Raw genomic sequence first — 18,928 nt, 5'->3', positions numbered from 1 at the left:
CTCTGCCAGGGTTACAGGATTATTTTTAGTGAGGCTGAAGAGACGATTCAGCATAAGGTGGGTGAGCATTTCACTGTGTGTTACTGTCACAGCAGCAAAGTTGCACAGATATCTTAAATATCAATGTAGAACTTCCATTTGTAGGCTGGAAAATGTTACAAAGGAGGGATTTTGCTTTTCAGGTTATTCTTCGGAGTGCTGGAGGTCAGATGGCTCAGCTATGCAAACTTAATTTGGAATCCAGAAAGCTGCCAATTCTTCCCAGTGAACCTGAAAGACTTTTCAGATGCACTCCACTGGTCAGCGTCTGGGGATGGAGAGCACTTCATTAATATTGGCCCAGAAATTCCTGCCTCCCGGGTCCGTACGGAATGTCTATGGATCTAGGAAAGCATCAGAAAAGCCGGTTTTCAGCCACAATGCGCATGCGCTGAAAACTGGCTTTTCCGATCTGTCAAGTTTCTGGCTTGACAGATCCTCCATATCTCGGGAGCGAGGACATTTGCACAGGCAAGATTGCGATATTTACGCATATCTTGCCCAGCAAATGTCCTCAAAACTCTTGCGGCTGATAAAAGCAGGCACATAGCCTACTTTTACAGGCGTAAGTGTTTAAAAACATACAAAAATATAAATAAATTAAAGTAAAAGAACACATAATTTTTAAAAACTCTGCCCAATATGTTACATTTATTTTTAACCATAATTAAAACTGTTTTAAATCGGCAAATTTTTTTCTTTAAAAAACATTTCTATAAGTGTATTTATGTGAGTTGTTTTTTTAAATGTTTTATGTAGTGTTTGGGGGTGTTGCTCATTCATAGTAATAGGAGTTTCAGATTTACGAAACTCCTATTATTATGAATGAGAAAATACTTACCCGTGATTGGGTGTCCAGACTCACGTGACTCCTGCGGACGTCCCAACGTGAACGCGCTCCGTTGCGCAAGAAGAGGAGGCCTCGAGTCCGGGATCTCGACCGGGCATTTGACCAAAAGGTAAGTGTGCATCTTTTCTCTTACTTTTAGTCGAATGCCCGTGGAAAGAAGAAACAGGAATTTCTGAGCCATTATTTCACTTCTTGAGCTTACCTTTACCAATTAGAGGCAGAATTAAAATTTAGAAACCTACCATTGCAATCATTCTTACTTTGCATGACACCTGGCTGGGTGAATCTGTGGCAAGGTGTGACACCCTGTCTGGAGGAGTCCGTGTTCCATGTTTTTATTGAGTGCACGAGGTTGCAGCCCCTGTTCCATTATTTGAAGGGGCTGCTCCTGAAATTCTGGCTGCACTTCAGTCCCACTCTCCTGATCTTTGGGCACCCTGTGCGGAGGGGAGCGGGTAGGTCCGAGGGCCTCCTCGTAGGACTGCTCCTGGGCACGGCCAAGGGTGCCATCAGCCGGTCCAGGCAGCGGGCGGTCGAGGGGGTCGTTCAACCTGACTGCCTGCCTCTCTTCCGCTCTTACATCCGGTCCAGGGTGTCCTTGGAGATGGAGCACGCGGTGTCCACCGGTACGCTCGCGGCCTTCCGCGAGAGGTGGGCACCGGAGGGACTGGAGTGCATCATCACGCCCGGCAACCAAATTTTAATTTGATTTTACGTTTTAAAGTTTAATTTGTTTTAATTGCCGGTGCTTTTAGTGTCCTCTTCCCTTTTATAGGGGGCACTGGGGAAAAAAAGGTGTGACGCCCTTGTCATTGAAAATTCCTAGTACTTAACTAGCACTACAGGCAGTATAACTGGGTTGCTCATAGGGGCAAGGTTGCCATGAACATTTTTAATGAAACCTGCTCTCCAAATGTTATATATTTGAATGTGTACGTATATATATCATACAGCACAGAAGGAGGTAATTCGTCTCATCTTGCCAGTGCCATCTGCTCTTTCCCCATAGCCCTGCAATGTTTTCCTTTTCAAGTATATATCCACTTCCCCTTTGAAAGGTACTATTGAAACTGCTTCCACCATCCTTTCAGGCAATGCATTCCAGATATATATAATTATTAAAAAGGGAACCAAGGATGCGGAGCGGGGGCTCCAAGGATGTGCGCGCGGGGGCGGAGCGGGGGCTCCAAGGATGTGCGCGCGGGGGCGGAGCGGCGGTTCACAGGCGCCGCGAGCCGCCGGGGACGGTTTTGTTCAAAATGTTTCGAAGGGTCTCGGGACGGAGAACAAACGGACACACACCGATAACGGCACTTTTCAAGCAAAACGTGAACCAACACGGGTTACAGTAACATTGACGGAGAATTCATTCGAGATTGAGGTAAACTCACTGGCAAATTCTGCGGCACAAATGGATGAGTAAAACATGTCATAAAAATGATTAATATGGATTTCTGATGGTTTTTCCAAAATATTTGTGTTTTATTTTGTACGCCATGGTGAAAAGAACGAGTTGATGCATTATTGCGCCAACAAATCTCTGGCACATCCCTCGGAAATCGAGCCAAATCCAGCACCCCCCTCCCCCTGATGGGACAGCTATTTTGTTCCTCGGGCAAAAAGATCGAAGCAAAGTGAGCAGTGCGGAGAGTGGAATAGAACAAGCGCTCTGCAACTACCCCACTCCACCTCACAAAGTTGCGCTGCGATGGCTACTGCTTATGGATCTGATTGGAAGGGAAAGTTGCATCCAATGGTTTTCACTGCTGGTGGAAAGTTTGACAGAGGAATATATCAGAAATTATTTCTTAGACATTGCAAATTGTTCACTAGGACACTAGGAGTGGACTGGTGATCAAGTTCGGTTCCAGTTTTCAGTCTCAACCGTTTCTTTTGAGGGCAAGTTAAGTTTTGTTGATTTTTTTTCTCTAAGGTGCAAATTACTTATATTGCACAACAAACAAAAAAGGCACGTTTAGTGATAACAGTAGTTATCAATAGCGATATATGTAGTCATTGCAGAGGTAATTGCGCAGATGTCAGCTCAGATCTCCATACATTTCCTCATCCTCAATGATGGTGGAGCCCAGCACGCGAATGCAAAAGACAAGGCTGAAACATTTGCAACCATGTTCAGCCAGAAGTGCCGAGTGGATGATCCATCTTGACCTCCTTCTTGGATCTCCACCATCACAGAAGCCAGTCTAAAGCCAATTTGATTCACTCCACATGATAATAAAAAAACGGCTTATCACACTGGATACAGCAAAGGCTATGGGCCCTGACAACTTCCTGGCTGTCGTGCTGAAAACTTGCGCTCCAGAACTAGCTGCACCTCTAGTCAAACTGTTGCAGTATAGCTACAACACGAGCATCTACCCGACATTGTGGAAAACTACCCAGGTATATCCTGTCCACAAAAAGCACAAGTCCAATCTAGCCAATTACCAAAGTGATGAAAGGTGTTATTGACAGTGCTATCAAGTAGTACTTACCAATAACCTGCTCACCAATGTTCAGTTTGGGTTCCGCCAGGATTACTTGGCTCATTACAGCCTTAGTCCAACCATGGACAAAAGAGCTGAATTCCAGAGGTGAGGTGAGAGTGACTGCCCTTTACATCAAGGTGGCATCAAGTGTGGCATCAAGGAGTCCTAGCAAAATTGAAGTGAATGGAAATCAGATGGAAAACTCTATTGGCAGAAGTCATACCTAGCACAAAGAAAGATAGTTGTGGTTGTTGGAGGACAATCATCTCAGCCCCAGGGCATCGCTGCAGGAGTTCCTCAGGGCAGTCTCCTGGGCCCAACCATCTTTAGCTGCTTCATCAATGACTTTCCCTTCACCTTGAGGTCAGAAGTGGGGATGTTTGCTGCTGATTGCACATGTTCAGTTCCATTCGCAACTCCTCAGATAATGAAGCAGTCTATGCCAGCATGCAGCAAGACCTGGATGACATTCAGACTTGGGCTGATAAGTGGCAAGTATCATTCACGCCACACAGGTGCCAGGCAATGACTATCTCCAACAAGCAAGAGTCTAACCACCTCCCCTTGACATTCAACAGCTTTACCATCACCGAAACCCCTCAATCAACATCCTTGGGGAGATCACCATTGACCAGAAACTTAATTGGACCAGCCACATAAATACTGTGGCTACAAGAGCAGGTCAGAGTCTGGGTATTCTGTGGTGAGTGTCTCACCCCCTGCCTCTCCAAAGCCTTTCCACCATCTACAAGGTATAAGTCAGGAATGTGATGGAATGCTCTCCACTTACCTGGAAGAGTGCAGCTCCAACTACACTCAAGAAGCTCAACACCATCCAGGACAAAGTAGCCTGCTTGATTTGTACCCCAGCCACCATTTTTAATATTTACTCCCTCCACCACTGGCGGACTGTGACTGCAATGTGTACCATCTACAAGATTTACTGCAGCAACTTGCCAAGGCTTCTTAGACAGAACCTCCCAAACCCATGACCTCTACCACCTAGAAGGACAAGGGCAGCAGGCGCATGGGAATACCATAACCTGCAAGTTCCTCTCCAAGTTACACACCATCCTGACTTGGAAAAATATCACCATTCCTTCATCGTCGCTGGGTCAAAATCCTGGAACTCCCTAACAGCACTTTGGGAGTACCTTCACCACACGGACTGTAGCAGTTCAAGAAGGTGGCTCATCACCACCTACTCAAGGGCGATTAGGGATGGGCAATAAGTGCTGGCCTTGCCAGCGATGCCCAAATCCCAGGAACAAATATTTTTTAAAACTCGCAAAATGCATAATGCATAATATCTCCAAAACTCTAAATGCTAACTCTAATCCTAAACTTCAATCCTAATCCTACCCTGCGGTATCAGTTGTCATTGCAACGTCATGAAGGATGCAGTGTCGATAGTTACTTCAAACAAAAAATACGTTTTTCCCATCTTTACTTTAAAAAATACTTTCTTTTGTAAGTTGCCAGCTCCGAGTGCTTGTCTCGAACATCATTAAACTGACTATTGGAGAATCATCTCTAGCTATGTTAGTGTACTTTGTACATAGATTGATTAATAGAAAGATAGGACAAATTATTTATTAAAGTTGTAGACTTCTTAATTTTCTCAACGAAGTAGTCTCCACAGAAAACTTCTTCTGCATCTAATTTGATGTAGATGGAAATGTTATTTAAAAAATTAAATACAAATGGTGACCTGGATGGTGCAGTGGGTTAGATATTGGCCTTTCACCTCTAGGATTTAAGTTCAAATCCAGTCCAGATTGATGGGATGAAAATCTTGGTTGGAGCCCTATGTAAAATGAATTTGAGCAGTCTCAATCCAGCACAAAACTGTCCCTAATTTAGCATTGATTGGTAATCTCACTCAAAGACATGGCTGGCATGATAAGTGAAAAAAAAATGGCATACTGGTACTCTTTTCTTTGGGGGGGGGGGGGGGGGGTGTCAGGTGCTCACCTAAGATTGTGGCGGCGGATTAAAAGGAATTTTATTTTGCATCTTGCTGGAAGTGCTTAATGCTAATAATGGGCTTCTGAAATGGAAGAGTTATTTTCCCCAACACACACATCCCTCATCTTGATGAACAGTAAAATAAAAATGAACAAATGTTGTATATTCACACTCCTCCCTTGGAGAATAGTGTGAACCAGTGGAAGGATTCACCGGCTAATAGGCTGTGACATGAATGCTCATTTCATGGCTATAACCATCTTTATACCATCTCGTGGGGTGGTTAAGGAGGGTTTAAATGGATTTCCACAGCCCTTATGATGATGGAGGGTGGGGGAATCAACCATACCTACCAGACAGGTGTGTCCTGCTGGATGTCAACACAGAATTCAGAGCTGCCCACCAGGATTGTCTGAATTGGGGTTTGAAACCCTGCACCTTCTGACTCTGAGGCAGGAATGGTGCCACTAAACCAAAGGCTTACTCTCCCAACATATGTTGTACTGCTTATTAAATGCACATATATTGTTCCCTAAATGGTAGGATACTGAGAAATGTAGAGGAACATAGAAACATAGAAAAATAGGTGCAGGAGTAGGCCATTCGGCCCTTCGAGCCTGCACCACCATTCAATAAGATCATGGCTGATCATTCCTTCAGTACTCCTTTCCTGCTTTCTCTCCATACCCCTTGATCTAACTCCCTCTTGAATATATCCAGTGAACTGGCATCAACAACTCTCTGCGGCAGGGAATTCCACAGGTTAACAACTCTCTGAGTGAAGAAGTTTCTCCTCATCTCAGTCCTAAATGGCTTACCCCTTATCCTAAGACTATGTTCCCTGGCTCTGGACTTCCTCAACATCGGGAACATTCTTCCCGCATCTAACCTGTCCAGTCCCGTCAGAATCTTATACATTTCTATGAGATCCCCTCTCATCCGTCTAAACTCCAGTGAATAAAGGCCCAGTTGATCCAGTCTCTCCTCATATGACAGCCCAGCCATCCCTGGAATCCGTCTGTTGAACCTTCGCTGCACTCCCTCAATAGCAAAAACGTCCTTCCTCAGACTAGGAGACCAAAACTGAACACAATATTCCAGGTGAGGCCTCACTAAGGCCCTGTACAACTGCAGTAAGACCTCCCTGCTTCTATATTCAAATCCCCTAGCTATGAAGGCCAACATGCCATTTGTCTTCTTCACCGTCTGCTGTACCTGCGGGCCAACTTTCAGTGACTGATGAACCATGACACCCAGGTCTCGTTGCACCTCCCCTTTTCCTAGTCTGCCGCCATTCAGATAATATTCTGCCTTCGTGTTTTTGCCCTTAAAATGGATAACCTCACATTTATCCACATTATACTGCATTTGCCATGGAACAGAGAGACCTTGGAATGCATGTCCACAGATCCCTGAAGGTAACAGGACAGCTAGATAGATAAGGTAGTTAAGAAAGCATTCTTTCCTTTATTAGCAGAGGCATAGAATATAAGAGCAAACAGGTTTTGCTATAATGGTACAAAACACTAATTAGGCCACAGTTAAGAGTACTGCGTACAGTTCTGGTCACCACATTACAGGAAAGATGTGATTGCACTAGAGAGGGTACAGAGGAGATTTACGAGGATGTTGTCAGGACTGGAGAATTTTACCTATGAGGAAAGAGCAGTGGGTGCAGAAACCCTCATCACATTTAACAAGTACTTGGAGTGCCATAACCTGCAAGGCTCTGGACCAAGAGTTGGAAAGTGGGATTAGGCTGGATAGCTCTTTTTTGATCGACGCAGACACAAGGAACTGAATGGCCTCCTTATGTGTCCCAAATTTCTATGATTCTAAATGGGGGAGAGTCACTAGGTGTGCAAGGAAGTCTTAAAGAATTTCTGTCCCTGCAGGGATGTGGGAACTACCTTGTTTGTAATTGGACATTGTACTTCATTGTTCTGTTTGTCTAATAAAGAATATATTTTATGCAGTCTTCTGAATAAAATGAATTATACATTGTGCATACTTAGAAGCCAACTATAATCCATCTCAGAAGAATAACTGAACATTTTTTTTAATTTTTAAGCAGTTCCACAAAAGGGAAGAAATATAATGGCATCAGAAGACAACCAGGAAGAGGATGCTTTTTGTTTCAATGTAGGAGGCTGGTTCTTTTCAATTCCAAAGTCTAAACTTTTACAATTCCGTGACTCAGTGTTATGGCAAGAAGCTTCCAGCCTTGTTCTTTCTGAAGATGCCAGACTTTTCATTGACCGAGATGGATATACATTCCGTCATGTTCACTATTATTTGCATACATCAAAGCTGTCTTTTTCCTGCCTTTCAGAAATTAATTTGTTGTATGAGCAAGCAACAGCAATGTGTCTGACATCTTTGCAACAGGTATTGGCCATGGATAATATGTAAAGTAGGGCATGATTACAAGGCTGTAATAATTCAGCGGACCATTGTAACAGTAAGTGCTTCCTTGTGGAGAGTGATTTCTCAATACTTCGTCCTGTGCTTTGTTGCATGAGATGATCAAAATAAAACACTCTCAACATAGAGACAAATACCTAAATGTACCATACACTGTCCAGTTAACATCCGACATGGTCATCAACATGGAGAGCATCTAAAATGCAGTGTTCATTTTATTAGAATTTAAATCTGCAAATGTGACCCAAAAATTAAACTTTGAACGAGCAGACTTGGAGAGAATTCAAAATTAATTTAAAACAGTTAATTGGAATAACCAGCAGCAAAAAGCCCTCGAAGCACCAAGAACATAGTTGGCACCGAGTTTTTGTCCAACAAATAATACATAACATGGAAGGGATGGAGGAGGCCCTGGAGCTGTTAGCCAGGAACACTGGTGGCAGAAGGCTCCCATTGGTCCTGGAGCGCGGCACTGCACCCCAAGGTACCGCACCCCCATTGCCAACAACACATGAGAGCCAGGAGCAACATCATGCTTCTGCCTCAGAGCACGTTCCCACCTCGGGACCGTTCTCTCCCGTATCCGTCCAAGCAGCGGTTCAGCCGTCATCCCCCCACCCCCCCCCCGCAATGAAGCAGCGCCTGAGGAGCTCCTCAGCCAGGCGGCTTGGAGTCAGGAGGGGAAGGGGTAGAGGTGGGGATGAGAAGCGGGTGGGGGAGGATTGTTTTTTACAGAAATACTTATGATTTCAGACAAATATTCGGTTTAAATGTTTTTTATTTAACAAAACCTTGTTGCACATTGGCTCAGATAGCTGCACTGTTACATACTGGTGATTCCTTAACATCAAAGAGTATAATTACACTTAACTTCAATCAACTTAAACTTTAACTGTCACCAAGGTGATGCCCACCATTAATATATGACCTCCACACCCAGCAGCATGTCAGCCTTGTAAATACCACCAATGTTCTTTCAGGCAAAGCGCTCATTTATGAGCTCCTGACACAAGAGTCTTGCAGCTATGATGCCACCACGTGCCCTTTCATGTGGTCTACAGGGGGGCGGAGGCATGGCTTCAGTGTCAGCCTCATTGTCTGGCCCGATATCAGCGTCCACCACCTTGTCCTCCTCTTCCTTTCTCTGCTGAGGTGGAATGTCAGACCCTTCTACCAATTCTTGTCCCCTTCTGATAGCCAAATTGTGCAGCATGGAGCATACCACCATGAATTGAGCTACCTGCTCAGGGTGGTATTGGAGCTCACCTCCTGAGTGGTCCAGGCATCTAAAACGCTGCTTTAGCACTCCAATGGTTTTCGCCACGATATTGCGAGTGGCTCTATGGCTCTCATTGTATGGCATATCTTTTGTCACCAAGCATCCAGCATTGACCTTATGGCTGATTGTTAAACAAGTCTGATACAGTGCTCTCACGCAGGATGTGAGCATCATGGATGTTGCCCGGAAATTTAGCATTCACTGCCATAATAATTTGCTGGTGGTCGACAACGAGTTGCACATTCAGGGAGTGGAATCCCTTGCGGTTCCTGAAAATCTCTGCATCCTGAAAAGGCACCCGCATCGCGATGTGTGTACAGTCAATTGCTCCCTGCACCTTGGGGAAGTTAGCAATTTGGTAGAATCCTAGAGCCCTCTCAGTCTGAGCCTCCCTGGTCATAGGGAAGCTGATGAAGTCCATCCTGCGTGCGTACAGGGCTTCAGTGACCTGCCTAATGCAGCAATGTGTGGCATGCTGAGACATACCGCAAATGTCGCCAGCTGAGCCCTGAAAAGAACCCAACGCGTAGAACGACAGTGCCCCAGTGACTTTGACCTCGACGGACAGTGCAATACTGATGGTGCTGGCAGGCTGCAGACCTCCCCTTATGAGCTGGCATACCTCAGTGATAACCTCTTTGTGGAAGCGCAGTCTCTGAAGGCAGGTGGTGTCGGGCAAGTTGAGGTAAGACCTCTTCTCCCTGTACTTGCGTCGGGTGTAACGTCTGGTCCTCCTCATCAGTCTGGCACATCTTGCATTGGGCACATAATGCTGTGGAGTGTACCTTCTGCCATCTCGAGTCTGCAGCATGTAATTGGTCATCAAGAGAGGGTGAGAAAGGACAGGCCCCATTCCAATAGCTATCTGTTTTCCACCGATTGGTCCCGACGAATTAAATTCCAATCATTCACAGTATGATAAAGATGTTTGATCAGATGTTCACATCACCTCCAAAGACCTCCAGAGTACATCCGAACTCCCCTGAGGTTGAAGCAGAGCAGCCTTTTAAATGATGCAACATGTGATTTAAAACATGGCGTCCATACCGCTGTGAGTAGTTCCGGTTAGTTCCACTTTTTCCCGGCAGTTTTTTGGGCGAGCGATATTGTGGGCGGGATGTGTGCGAGGTGGTGAAAGTGACGCTGGGCGATCTCCTGGGCGTTAGTTTCTGCAAATGTGATCTTTACAACAAAATAAAGTGGGCGGTCGGTATTATTGAATCTCGGCATTAATTACGTACGGAAGGTAACGCTGGGCGATATTATGGGCATTGGTTTCGCCCATTCTGATGATTCCACCCAAAAAAAGTGGGCGGGCGGTATTATTTTTCCCCAGCGTTACGCACATGGAGAAAGTAACGCTCAGCGAAAAATGGCCGTCAGTTTCCATTTTGTGGCTATCTGGGCGTTATACGTCATTTCAGCGGTAAAATGGATGTTAAGTGGGCATTATGCATGCAAAAAAAGTGTAACATCTAGCCCATAGTCTTTTGTGTTCATTGCCACTTTCAGGTTCCTGTGGCAAATGGTGCACAGCATGATTTTTATAGAAGTGTTTGTGACAAGTCTGGAGATTTAAAATAAAAAGTATGGTTGACATATAAAGTAGATTATAAAGGTTCACAGGTCTGCTTTTCCATACTTTTATTCTCTCTTTCCTATCTGTTCATAACTTAAATACATTGTGAATGAAAAGTATCATACACTGTTTTTACAAGCTCTGACATATACAGGGTATATCACTCTGATAGAACCAGCAGATATGAAACTTCCTCTCGTCAAAAGATCTGGATATACTATTTTACCTCAAGGTAGGATATACCATACATATGGAATTAATGTAACATTAACCTGTTACTACAGCAGGATAAAATCTGCATCAGCCACTTTTCAAATGATTTTTGATGTTTTGCAACAAAAAGTATTTTTCACATTTTTATTGTCAAAGTTGCTTTCTCAACCATATGCATTATAAATGTGTTTTTTCATAGTTGAAAGCAAAAAATTGAGGCATATGCTATGAAAATTAAGTGTTTACTCAGGTACCTAGATGTAGCTTTACTGTTGGCTAGATTAAAGAACTTACTTTATTTGAAAATATTGCTTGTGAACACATAGGAATATTATCTAATTATTTACTAATCAACATAGAAGAACCAGATCAATTGTTGACTTTTGGTGTGGTATGTAACAGCGCATTTGTACCACTGAAAATTAAGTTTCAGTTTAACAGTACTAAGGGGATCTCGGGTGGAATTGCCCAAAAAGGAAGGTAAGTTTTTCTCTTTATTTATTTCTGTATGTTTTTATTAGTTTTAAGAGTGGTGAAGTGTGTGTGTGGATCGGAGAAGTTTTAGGTTTTTTTTTCTTCCCGTTTTTTTTCGAGCATGGCGGTAGCCTCCAGTCGAGAAATTCAGTAGGCCTCCTGAGCTGCCGCCTGAGGATGAGTGTGCAGTGCCACATTTTAGCGCTGCTCTCTCATCTTTGGGCGCACAAACTGAATTTAGGACTTTGAGGCTGTGCTTAATTCCGGCGCTAAAATCAGCACTCAGGCGGTGACACTGTCTCAAAAATGGCCATAACGAATTTCGACTCCTAAGTGTTTTTTTAAAGAAAACAAGTTAATTTTGCAGTACAATTTAAAAAAAATAATAATTATAAGAAAAACATATACTGTGTAATTAGTCTGCAGACTGTTATCTTTTTCCACCATGTTCATATGTTGTTTTAATTCAGTTTGTTAATCTCTATGCTGAAAACCTACCCTTCGGCCTCTTTGAAGCTAGATTGTTATGCAGGTAGTATGAATTTTCCTGAATCAATATATTTAAGTTTTAACACTGTAAGGAAATAAAACTTGTATTCAATTCCGTACAGCAAACTATAATGCTGGCCCAATCTATTGGATAATACAAAGTAGTGACTGCATTTATAGAGCAACGTAAGCATGGCACTCTGATTACCATGAGATGGGGAAAAACCACTTAGATGCATACATGTTCTGTTGTTTACTGGACACTTGATTGGCACTAAGATTTATACCAGTGAAGAGAGCCAGTGCAAAAGTCAGCTTTTTACTCAGAAAATAAAGTAACTTTGCTAATGCCACCTTTCCATTGAGAAATAAAATCAGTTAAAGTCAGTCCTTTCACCGATAGCATACAACTAAGACAATGTAAGTTTACTTCTTGAAGGTATCTTTGCTTCAACCAATACCAATCTGCACTGTTAGATATGTAGGATTCTTTTGTCACCATTATGCCAAAACGCACAGTATAACACCAGTGCCAAACATACCGCATAAAGACAGCGTAAGTGCCAGCTTAATGCTACATAACTTCCTTACGCAATGCTTTTTACATAAGAACTTAAGAAATAGGAGCAGGAGTAGGTTATATGGCGATTTGAGCCTGCTCCGCCATTCAGTAAGATCATGGCTAATCTTCTATCTCAACTCTGGTCACTACATTACAAAAAAGATGTGATTGCACTAACTAGAGAGGGTACAGAGGAGATTTACGAGGTTGCCAGGATTGGAGAATTTTCGCTGCGGGGAAAGATTGAATAGGCTGGGGTTGTTTTCTTTGCAACAGAGGAATCTGAGGGGAGGCTTAATGAGGTATAAAATGATGAGGGCCCAAGATAGAGTGGATAGGAAGGACCTATTTCCCCTTAGCAGAGAAGCTAATAACCAGGGGCATAGATTTAAAGTAATTGGTAGAAGGAATAGAGAGGAGTTGAGGAGATCTTTTTCACCCAGAGGGTGGTGGGGGTCTGGAACTCATTGCCTGAAAGGATGGTAGAGCTAGAAACCCTCATTACATTTAAAAAGTACTTGGATATACATTTGAAATGCCGTAGCCTACATGGCTACAGACCAAAAGATGGAAAGTGAGATTAGGCTGGATAGCTCTTTTCCAGCCAGTACAGACACGATGGGTCAAATGGCATCCTTCTGTGCCGTAAATTTCAGTGATTCTATGAACTCCACCTTCCCGCACTATCCCCATATCCTATGATTCTTAGTATCCAAAAATCTATCGCTCGTTGACTTGAATATACTCAACGACTGAGTATCCACAACTCTCTGGGGTAGAGAATTCCAAAGATTTACAACCGTTTGAGTAAAGAAATTTCTCCTCATCTCAGTCCAAAATAGTGGAACCCTTATTCAGAGACTGTGGCCCCTAGTTCTAGCCTCCCCAGCTAGGGGAAACATCCACCCAGCATCTACCCTGTCAAGTCCCTTAAGAATTTTATGGGCTAGATGTTCAGCTTTTCTGTTTTCGAGGCGATAATGGAGGCAGGCAGGAAAGTTAGCGGTCGGGAATAGTTTGTGCTTTAGTATGCAAGTTTGGGCATCTCGGCCCTGCGTCAGGGGCCGCAGTGCTAAGGGAGGTGTTGTACACCTCTCGTGGCCCAAGGATGGGAATCTCCCGAGCTAAAGAGCCTGGGGCCGGGGGGGGGGGGGGGGGGGGGGGGGGGGGAGAGGGGATCCTTAAAAAAACACACAAAAACATTCCTAAAACATTGCCACTGAAACACAAATCGCACAAAAAATTAAAACAAAAAACACTCGCACTTTTGTAGAACTTGACCTTTCTCTCTGCTGCCGGCATGGCTGGACTGCTCTGATTTCCCAGGCAGTCATTGCGGGTGTAATTCCGGGCGGACAGGAGTTCAAACTTGCGTCAGTGTCGCAACCAGGGGCGTTGGACACTCAGCGCTGCCGCAAAACCCGACCTGAGGATCGCGGCAGGGCGCTGGTGACCTCACTGCCGCCTTTCACGCCCTTCCGGGGAAAAACCCAGAGCACAAAAACCGGAAAATCCAGCCCATATATGTTTCAATGAGATTACCTCTCATTCTTGTAAACTCCAGAGAATATAGACCTAGTCTACTCAATCTCTCCTCATAGGACAATTCCCTCATCCCGTATAAATGTATTTTTATTGTGTGAAACATTAGAGCTAAACATTCATACAAATTTTGTGAGTCAATGGTAACTCAAGTTCTATTAATGCAGAGACCCTCTTTTGAATTTAATAACTTCTCCTGTTAAGTGATTTTCAAAAGCAAGGTTGGTTACTTCTGCAGAAAGGTGAGCTGCTGCTGATGTGACATAATGAGAAGTATTAAAATGTGCTCACAAATCCTGATTCAGATTATGAGATTTAAAAAGAATTGAAAATGATTTCTAAAATATTTAACATTTTCAATTTAAGTAGAATAGGCCTGTAAAATATTATTTATACTTATAGTTACAAAGCTGACCTTAATTCACCGCTGTCCAAGAGAAATAGCTTGTTTCCTCTCATCTGTTAATTATTATTTTGAAGACTTGCATCATGTCTCCCTTCATTCTATTCTTTAGCAAATTTAGTTGCATGATCCTTTCTTAATAAGCCAGTCCCATAACCTAGTCACTGTTCTCTGAATCATTCTAATGCATTTATAACCTTTTCCAAAAGTGCATGTTGTACTCCAGAATAAACCTGAACATTGATCTGTACGATGTCAGTATTATTTGTTCTAATGTAGTCTAATGCCATTCAGGTGTATCCTAATACCTAATTTGCCTTCTTAATAGCTGCCATATTATCACTTTCAAATATTTTTTCTTTTCAACCTCTGCCAATGGCAACTCTTTCATGTTATACATGCATTTGCTATTATCTTTTCCAATATGCATTGTGCTACATTTATCCACATTAAAATCCATCTATCGTGTTTCAGCTCATCTACATAATTGGTCAAAGTGCCTCTGAACCAAGTCAATCCCCTTTCTACTCATTTTCTGCCCACAAACCTTGGGCTCATCAGCAAATAATACTACAGAGACCCAGTTGAACAACATTACAAATATTATAAATAGCAGGAATCCCAGAACAGATGCGCTGGTAATTTATTCCAGATAGAGCATTTACTGTTTAGCCCCATCCTCTTCTGTTGCCAAACTAGTTCTCAATCCACCTGGGCATTTTAACTGTAAAACTTTAGTATTTGACAGTACAGAAGAAGGCTTTCGGCCCAACGTGCCAGATCACGCTCATTGCTAATTTGTCAACTTTTGCATGAGTCTTGGCCCTCCTCTCAGTTTTACATGAGATGATGTCCAAAGATTGGCCAAAGGAGGTAGATAGAGAATTATTATAGGCAGTGTCAGTTTCTCTATTCCTGTGAATTGGAATGTTTCATATGGTGAGGAATTCTTGCAAGTCGGGTAAAAATTTAACTAATTCATTGTAATTGCTGTAATATTAGGCTGTGGCGGCTTATTTTTTTCCATTGCATCCAATGAGGATAATTTTCCAAGTATGTGCTGGTGGCAGGGGATCTTGCACGCTGGAATATTGAGGACATACTGCCGGCAATTTTCCATTTATTAATCTCAATGATATATGCTGCAGGGGATTACAGTTCCCTTCCAACAGCATTACTCAGAATTACTCTGAATTTCTCATATCCTCACCATTTGCAACATTTTACAGGTGAAGAAAACCAGAAACACTAGGCTGTACATTGGTATTGAAGCACCATGCAACAGTAGGACATGGCATTGCACTTGTGATTTCTCACCTAACAAGTTTCCAATCTTGTCTGGATTTTTGGGAGGGTGGTGGAGAGAGAGCTAACCGAATTGCTTGAGCTGCTTGCATGGTTTTTAAGCTTGTGATTACTGAGCAGCAGTGACAGATCTGGGAGCAGATCATTTGATTGATTTCTCTGGTTTGGAAAGGTGTTGATGGTGTGGATGAAAAAGGTGAGGAAAGGAACATTTAATTATGAAATTACAAGAGCTAATAGGTAAAACTATTTTATGAGAATATACAAAAATGTGTATTGTGACTAACAACTTTTATAAGATGTATTGATTTACATTTTATTTTAATAGGCTTTGGATAATATGAAAGAAAGTAAGCATCATTTGCGTATACGACCTGAAGATGTGCCAGTCACTAAAAGAGCAAGCAGGAATTATTGGAGAACAAGATGCAACAGTAAACCTTCAGAGTTCCAAATTAAAAGTCCAGCATTCACAGGTAGTTAAAGCTTCCATAAAGATACTTAAAAGAGCTCAATTTTCCCCAATGCCGTTTTTTTGCGTATTTCAGAGTTACGGCCGTTTTTTTGGCCCCCGATTACTCCAAAAAAATAACTTGCAAGTTTCCCCGTTCTAATTTTTGAAATTGGCGCCGTGTAGCCTATCCTTTAGCTTCAGGGGGTGGAGCCTAATGTCTACGCCAAAATAATGATGCCCCTCCCTTCTGCACATGCTCCCAAAAAAAATGATGTTTTTTACGTGACTGCATTCGGCCATTTTTAAAGAGCCAGTTGTGTGTGTGAACTTTGAGTGCTGTGTGAGAATTTTAATTCTCAGTGGAAAAATCGGAGCTGTAATATGCAACGCGGCTCAAGGACCAAGAATTTCTCACATGAGGAAGTGGAGACACCAGTTACTGTAATTGAGGCCAGATGGCACGAGCTGGACACCAGCAGAGGTCACATAAAAATTCCACCCAAAGAAATGAGGAAACGCTGGAACGAATTTGCAAAAGATTACTATGCAATGGTGACCACCCCAAGGTCTGGAGGCCAGTGCAAAAAGTGGCAGGACCTTGGTCAAGTAGTTAGTGTAAGTAATATTTTCATTTATTCACTGGAATTGCAATAGTAAATGTGACCTTCTGTTTGTCCCACCCAGCAGAAAGACACCCTCTCTAATAAGTTATATTTTCATCTTTGCAGAGGAAGGTGCACACAACAAAAGAGAGAGAACTCGAACAGGAGGAGGCCCGGCAAATCTGCAGCCACTGACACACTTGGAAGACAGGGTCGCTGCTTTGATAGGTCCTGCCTGGAGAAAAGCAACCACCACTACACAAGCTGGGCTCACACTCAAGGGAAAGGGTAAGTCCTGCAAATTCCACATTCTGGCTTTGCTAAAAGTCAAGTACTGCACGGGTTATCCATGCTTCGGTTCATGGGGATATCTCTGTCAGCTACGCTTCGGTTAATGCAATATGCTATCATTCATCGTGGTCCTTCAAATGAGCCTGCTGCCTGCGCTGTGTGAGCCTACTCATGCCACCCTGCCCCCCTCCTCTGCTGCTGACCATTTGTTTGTTCTGTTATATTTTGCAGAACTTGAGGCCAACCCCAATGAGGCTGAAGCCGATGCAGAAGAAGATTCAGATGCGGCGAGCATGGAGAACATCTTCCAATCCCATCTTCCAGACCAAGAGCATGGGGGTGAGGGGCAGAGGGAGGATGAAGCTCCCATTGTTGTACTCACTTTGGAGGAGGTGCAGGTGCCGCCCATTGAGGTGCCAGCCCCTTTCCTGAGTGATACGAGTGGTTTTGCACAGTCTGAGGCTGCAGGTTCCAGTGGGGTGCCACAAGGTACACCCAGGGCCCCACCATCCGAGGCTGCGGGCTCCAATGGGATGCAGCGAGCCACACCCAGGGTGAGGAGGGGAAGGAGAGCTCGACACCGCTCTCCTGAGGTGCAGATTCTAACAGATGTGGTTCAGATGATGGCAATGAGTGCGGAGAGCATTGACCTTACGCGATCACTCCTGCACACCATCAGTGGGGTGGGTGATGAGGTATCGGGACTGTTGGGAGAGGTAACAACACTCTCATGACAAATGGGAACACTGTCGGTGCACATGAGGGAGGGAATGTCAGAGTTAGCTGCTGCAATAAGGGAACACGCCCAGACCCCATGGCCATTAACGGACTCAACTGCCACTCCCACTCCAATCCCCAGACCAGCCTCTGAAGAGGCACAAGCCGGGCCTTCCACATTGCCGCCTGCCCAAGCCCCCCATCAAGAAATGCACATTACCCGAGATGCTCAAAAGTATAAGCTTGGTACCAACCCAAGAAACGCTGCGCCACCGCCTGCGGGTGGGGGTGGAGTCACCATGACCAAGCGCAGCGGGCGGTTATAGAATAAGGTGGAGGAGAGATGATGGTACCCTTTCTTTGCTGCTGTTGTTATGTTGCTGTTGTAACTGTTATCAAATTAAAAGTTTTTTGTAAGTGATGTGATTTTACAAGTTTAAAAATTTGTAAGTGATTTTAAAGTTTGTAAGTAATCTTAACTGAAAACTTTAAAGTTTGATGCAAGAATATGTTTAATAAAGTTAAGTACAAACAATTGTTAAAACTTTTGAATAAAATATATTTTAAATTATAACTGAATCATTTCCATTATTTGTTCCATTATTAACACAACTTTTTGAACTAATGAAGAATAATTTCCATTATTTGTTCCATTAACACAACACAACATTACGGAAGAGGTCCAACCAGTAAACATGGTCCATTTGGAATAGTTGCCGCTGAGCCTTCAGGCAGCATAGCGTTCACGGATGAGTTGCTGGCACACGGCCCTCCCTCCTCTACCGTCGTGTTCCAGGTTCAGGTAGTTGCATGGCTTCCTCGTCCTCCTCCTCCTCATCATCTGCATGTTCCTCCTCATCATCAGCCATTCTCACCTCAGGTGGGTCTTCTGCTACCAGCTGCTGCTGCCTCATGATGGCTAAGTTATGCAGCACACAACAGTGAACTGACTAACAATCTCAGGGGAGTATTACAAGTAGCCTCCCGAATGGCCCAAGCATCGGAAACGCTGCTTCAAGATGCCAATGGTTGTCTCCATTACGCTGCGCGTCGCAATGTGTGACATATTGTATTCCTGGTTAGCTTCCGTCCCGGTTACGCGTAGGAGCGTCATGAGCCAGGTGGCGAAGCCGTACCCTTTGTCTCCCAGCAGCCAGCTCTGCCCTTCTGGCTGCTGCTGAAACATGGCAGATATAACGCTCTCGCGTAGGATGAACGCATCATGGGTGCTCCCAGGGTATCTCACAT

At 43.7% G+C, this 18,928-nt stretch overlaps 1 protein-coding gene across 1 annotated transcript in view; it reads left to right on the top strand.

Annotated features, from left to right (window-relative positions):
• The first annotated feature begins 2,209 nt into the window (after nt 1-2,209).
• The window catches only part of LOC139278176 (BTB/POZ domain-containing protein KCTD19-like), a 69,202-nt gene continuing 52,483 nt past the window's right edge, over nt 2,210-18,928 (top strand). Inside the window, exons 1-3 of the mRNA XM_070896829.1 lie at nt 2,210-2,270; nt 7,421-7,734; nt 15,945-16,092. Coding sequence (XP_070752930.1) covers nt 7,444-7,734; nt 15,945-16,092 — 439 coding nt within the window. The 5' untranslated portion in view covers nt 2,210-2,270; nt 7,421-7,443. The remainder of the gene's footprint in view (nt 2,271-7,420; nt 7,735-15,944; nt 16,093-18,928) is intronic.

Source organism: Pristiophorus japonicus, chromosome 13 (genome assembly GCF_044704955.1).
Source record: "Pristiophorus japonicus isolate sPriJap1 chromosome 13, sPriJap1.hap1, whole genome shotgun sequence".
Taxonomy (NCBI): Eukaryota; Metazoa; Chordata; class Chondrichthyes; family Pristiophoridae; genus Pristiophorus; species Pristiophorus japonicus.
This window is presented reverse-complemented; position numbering and strand designations above follow the sequence as displayed.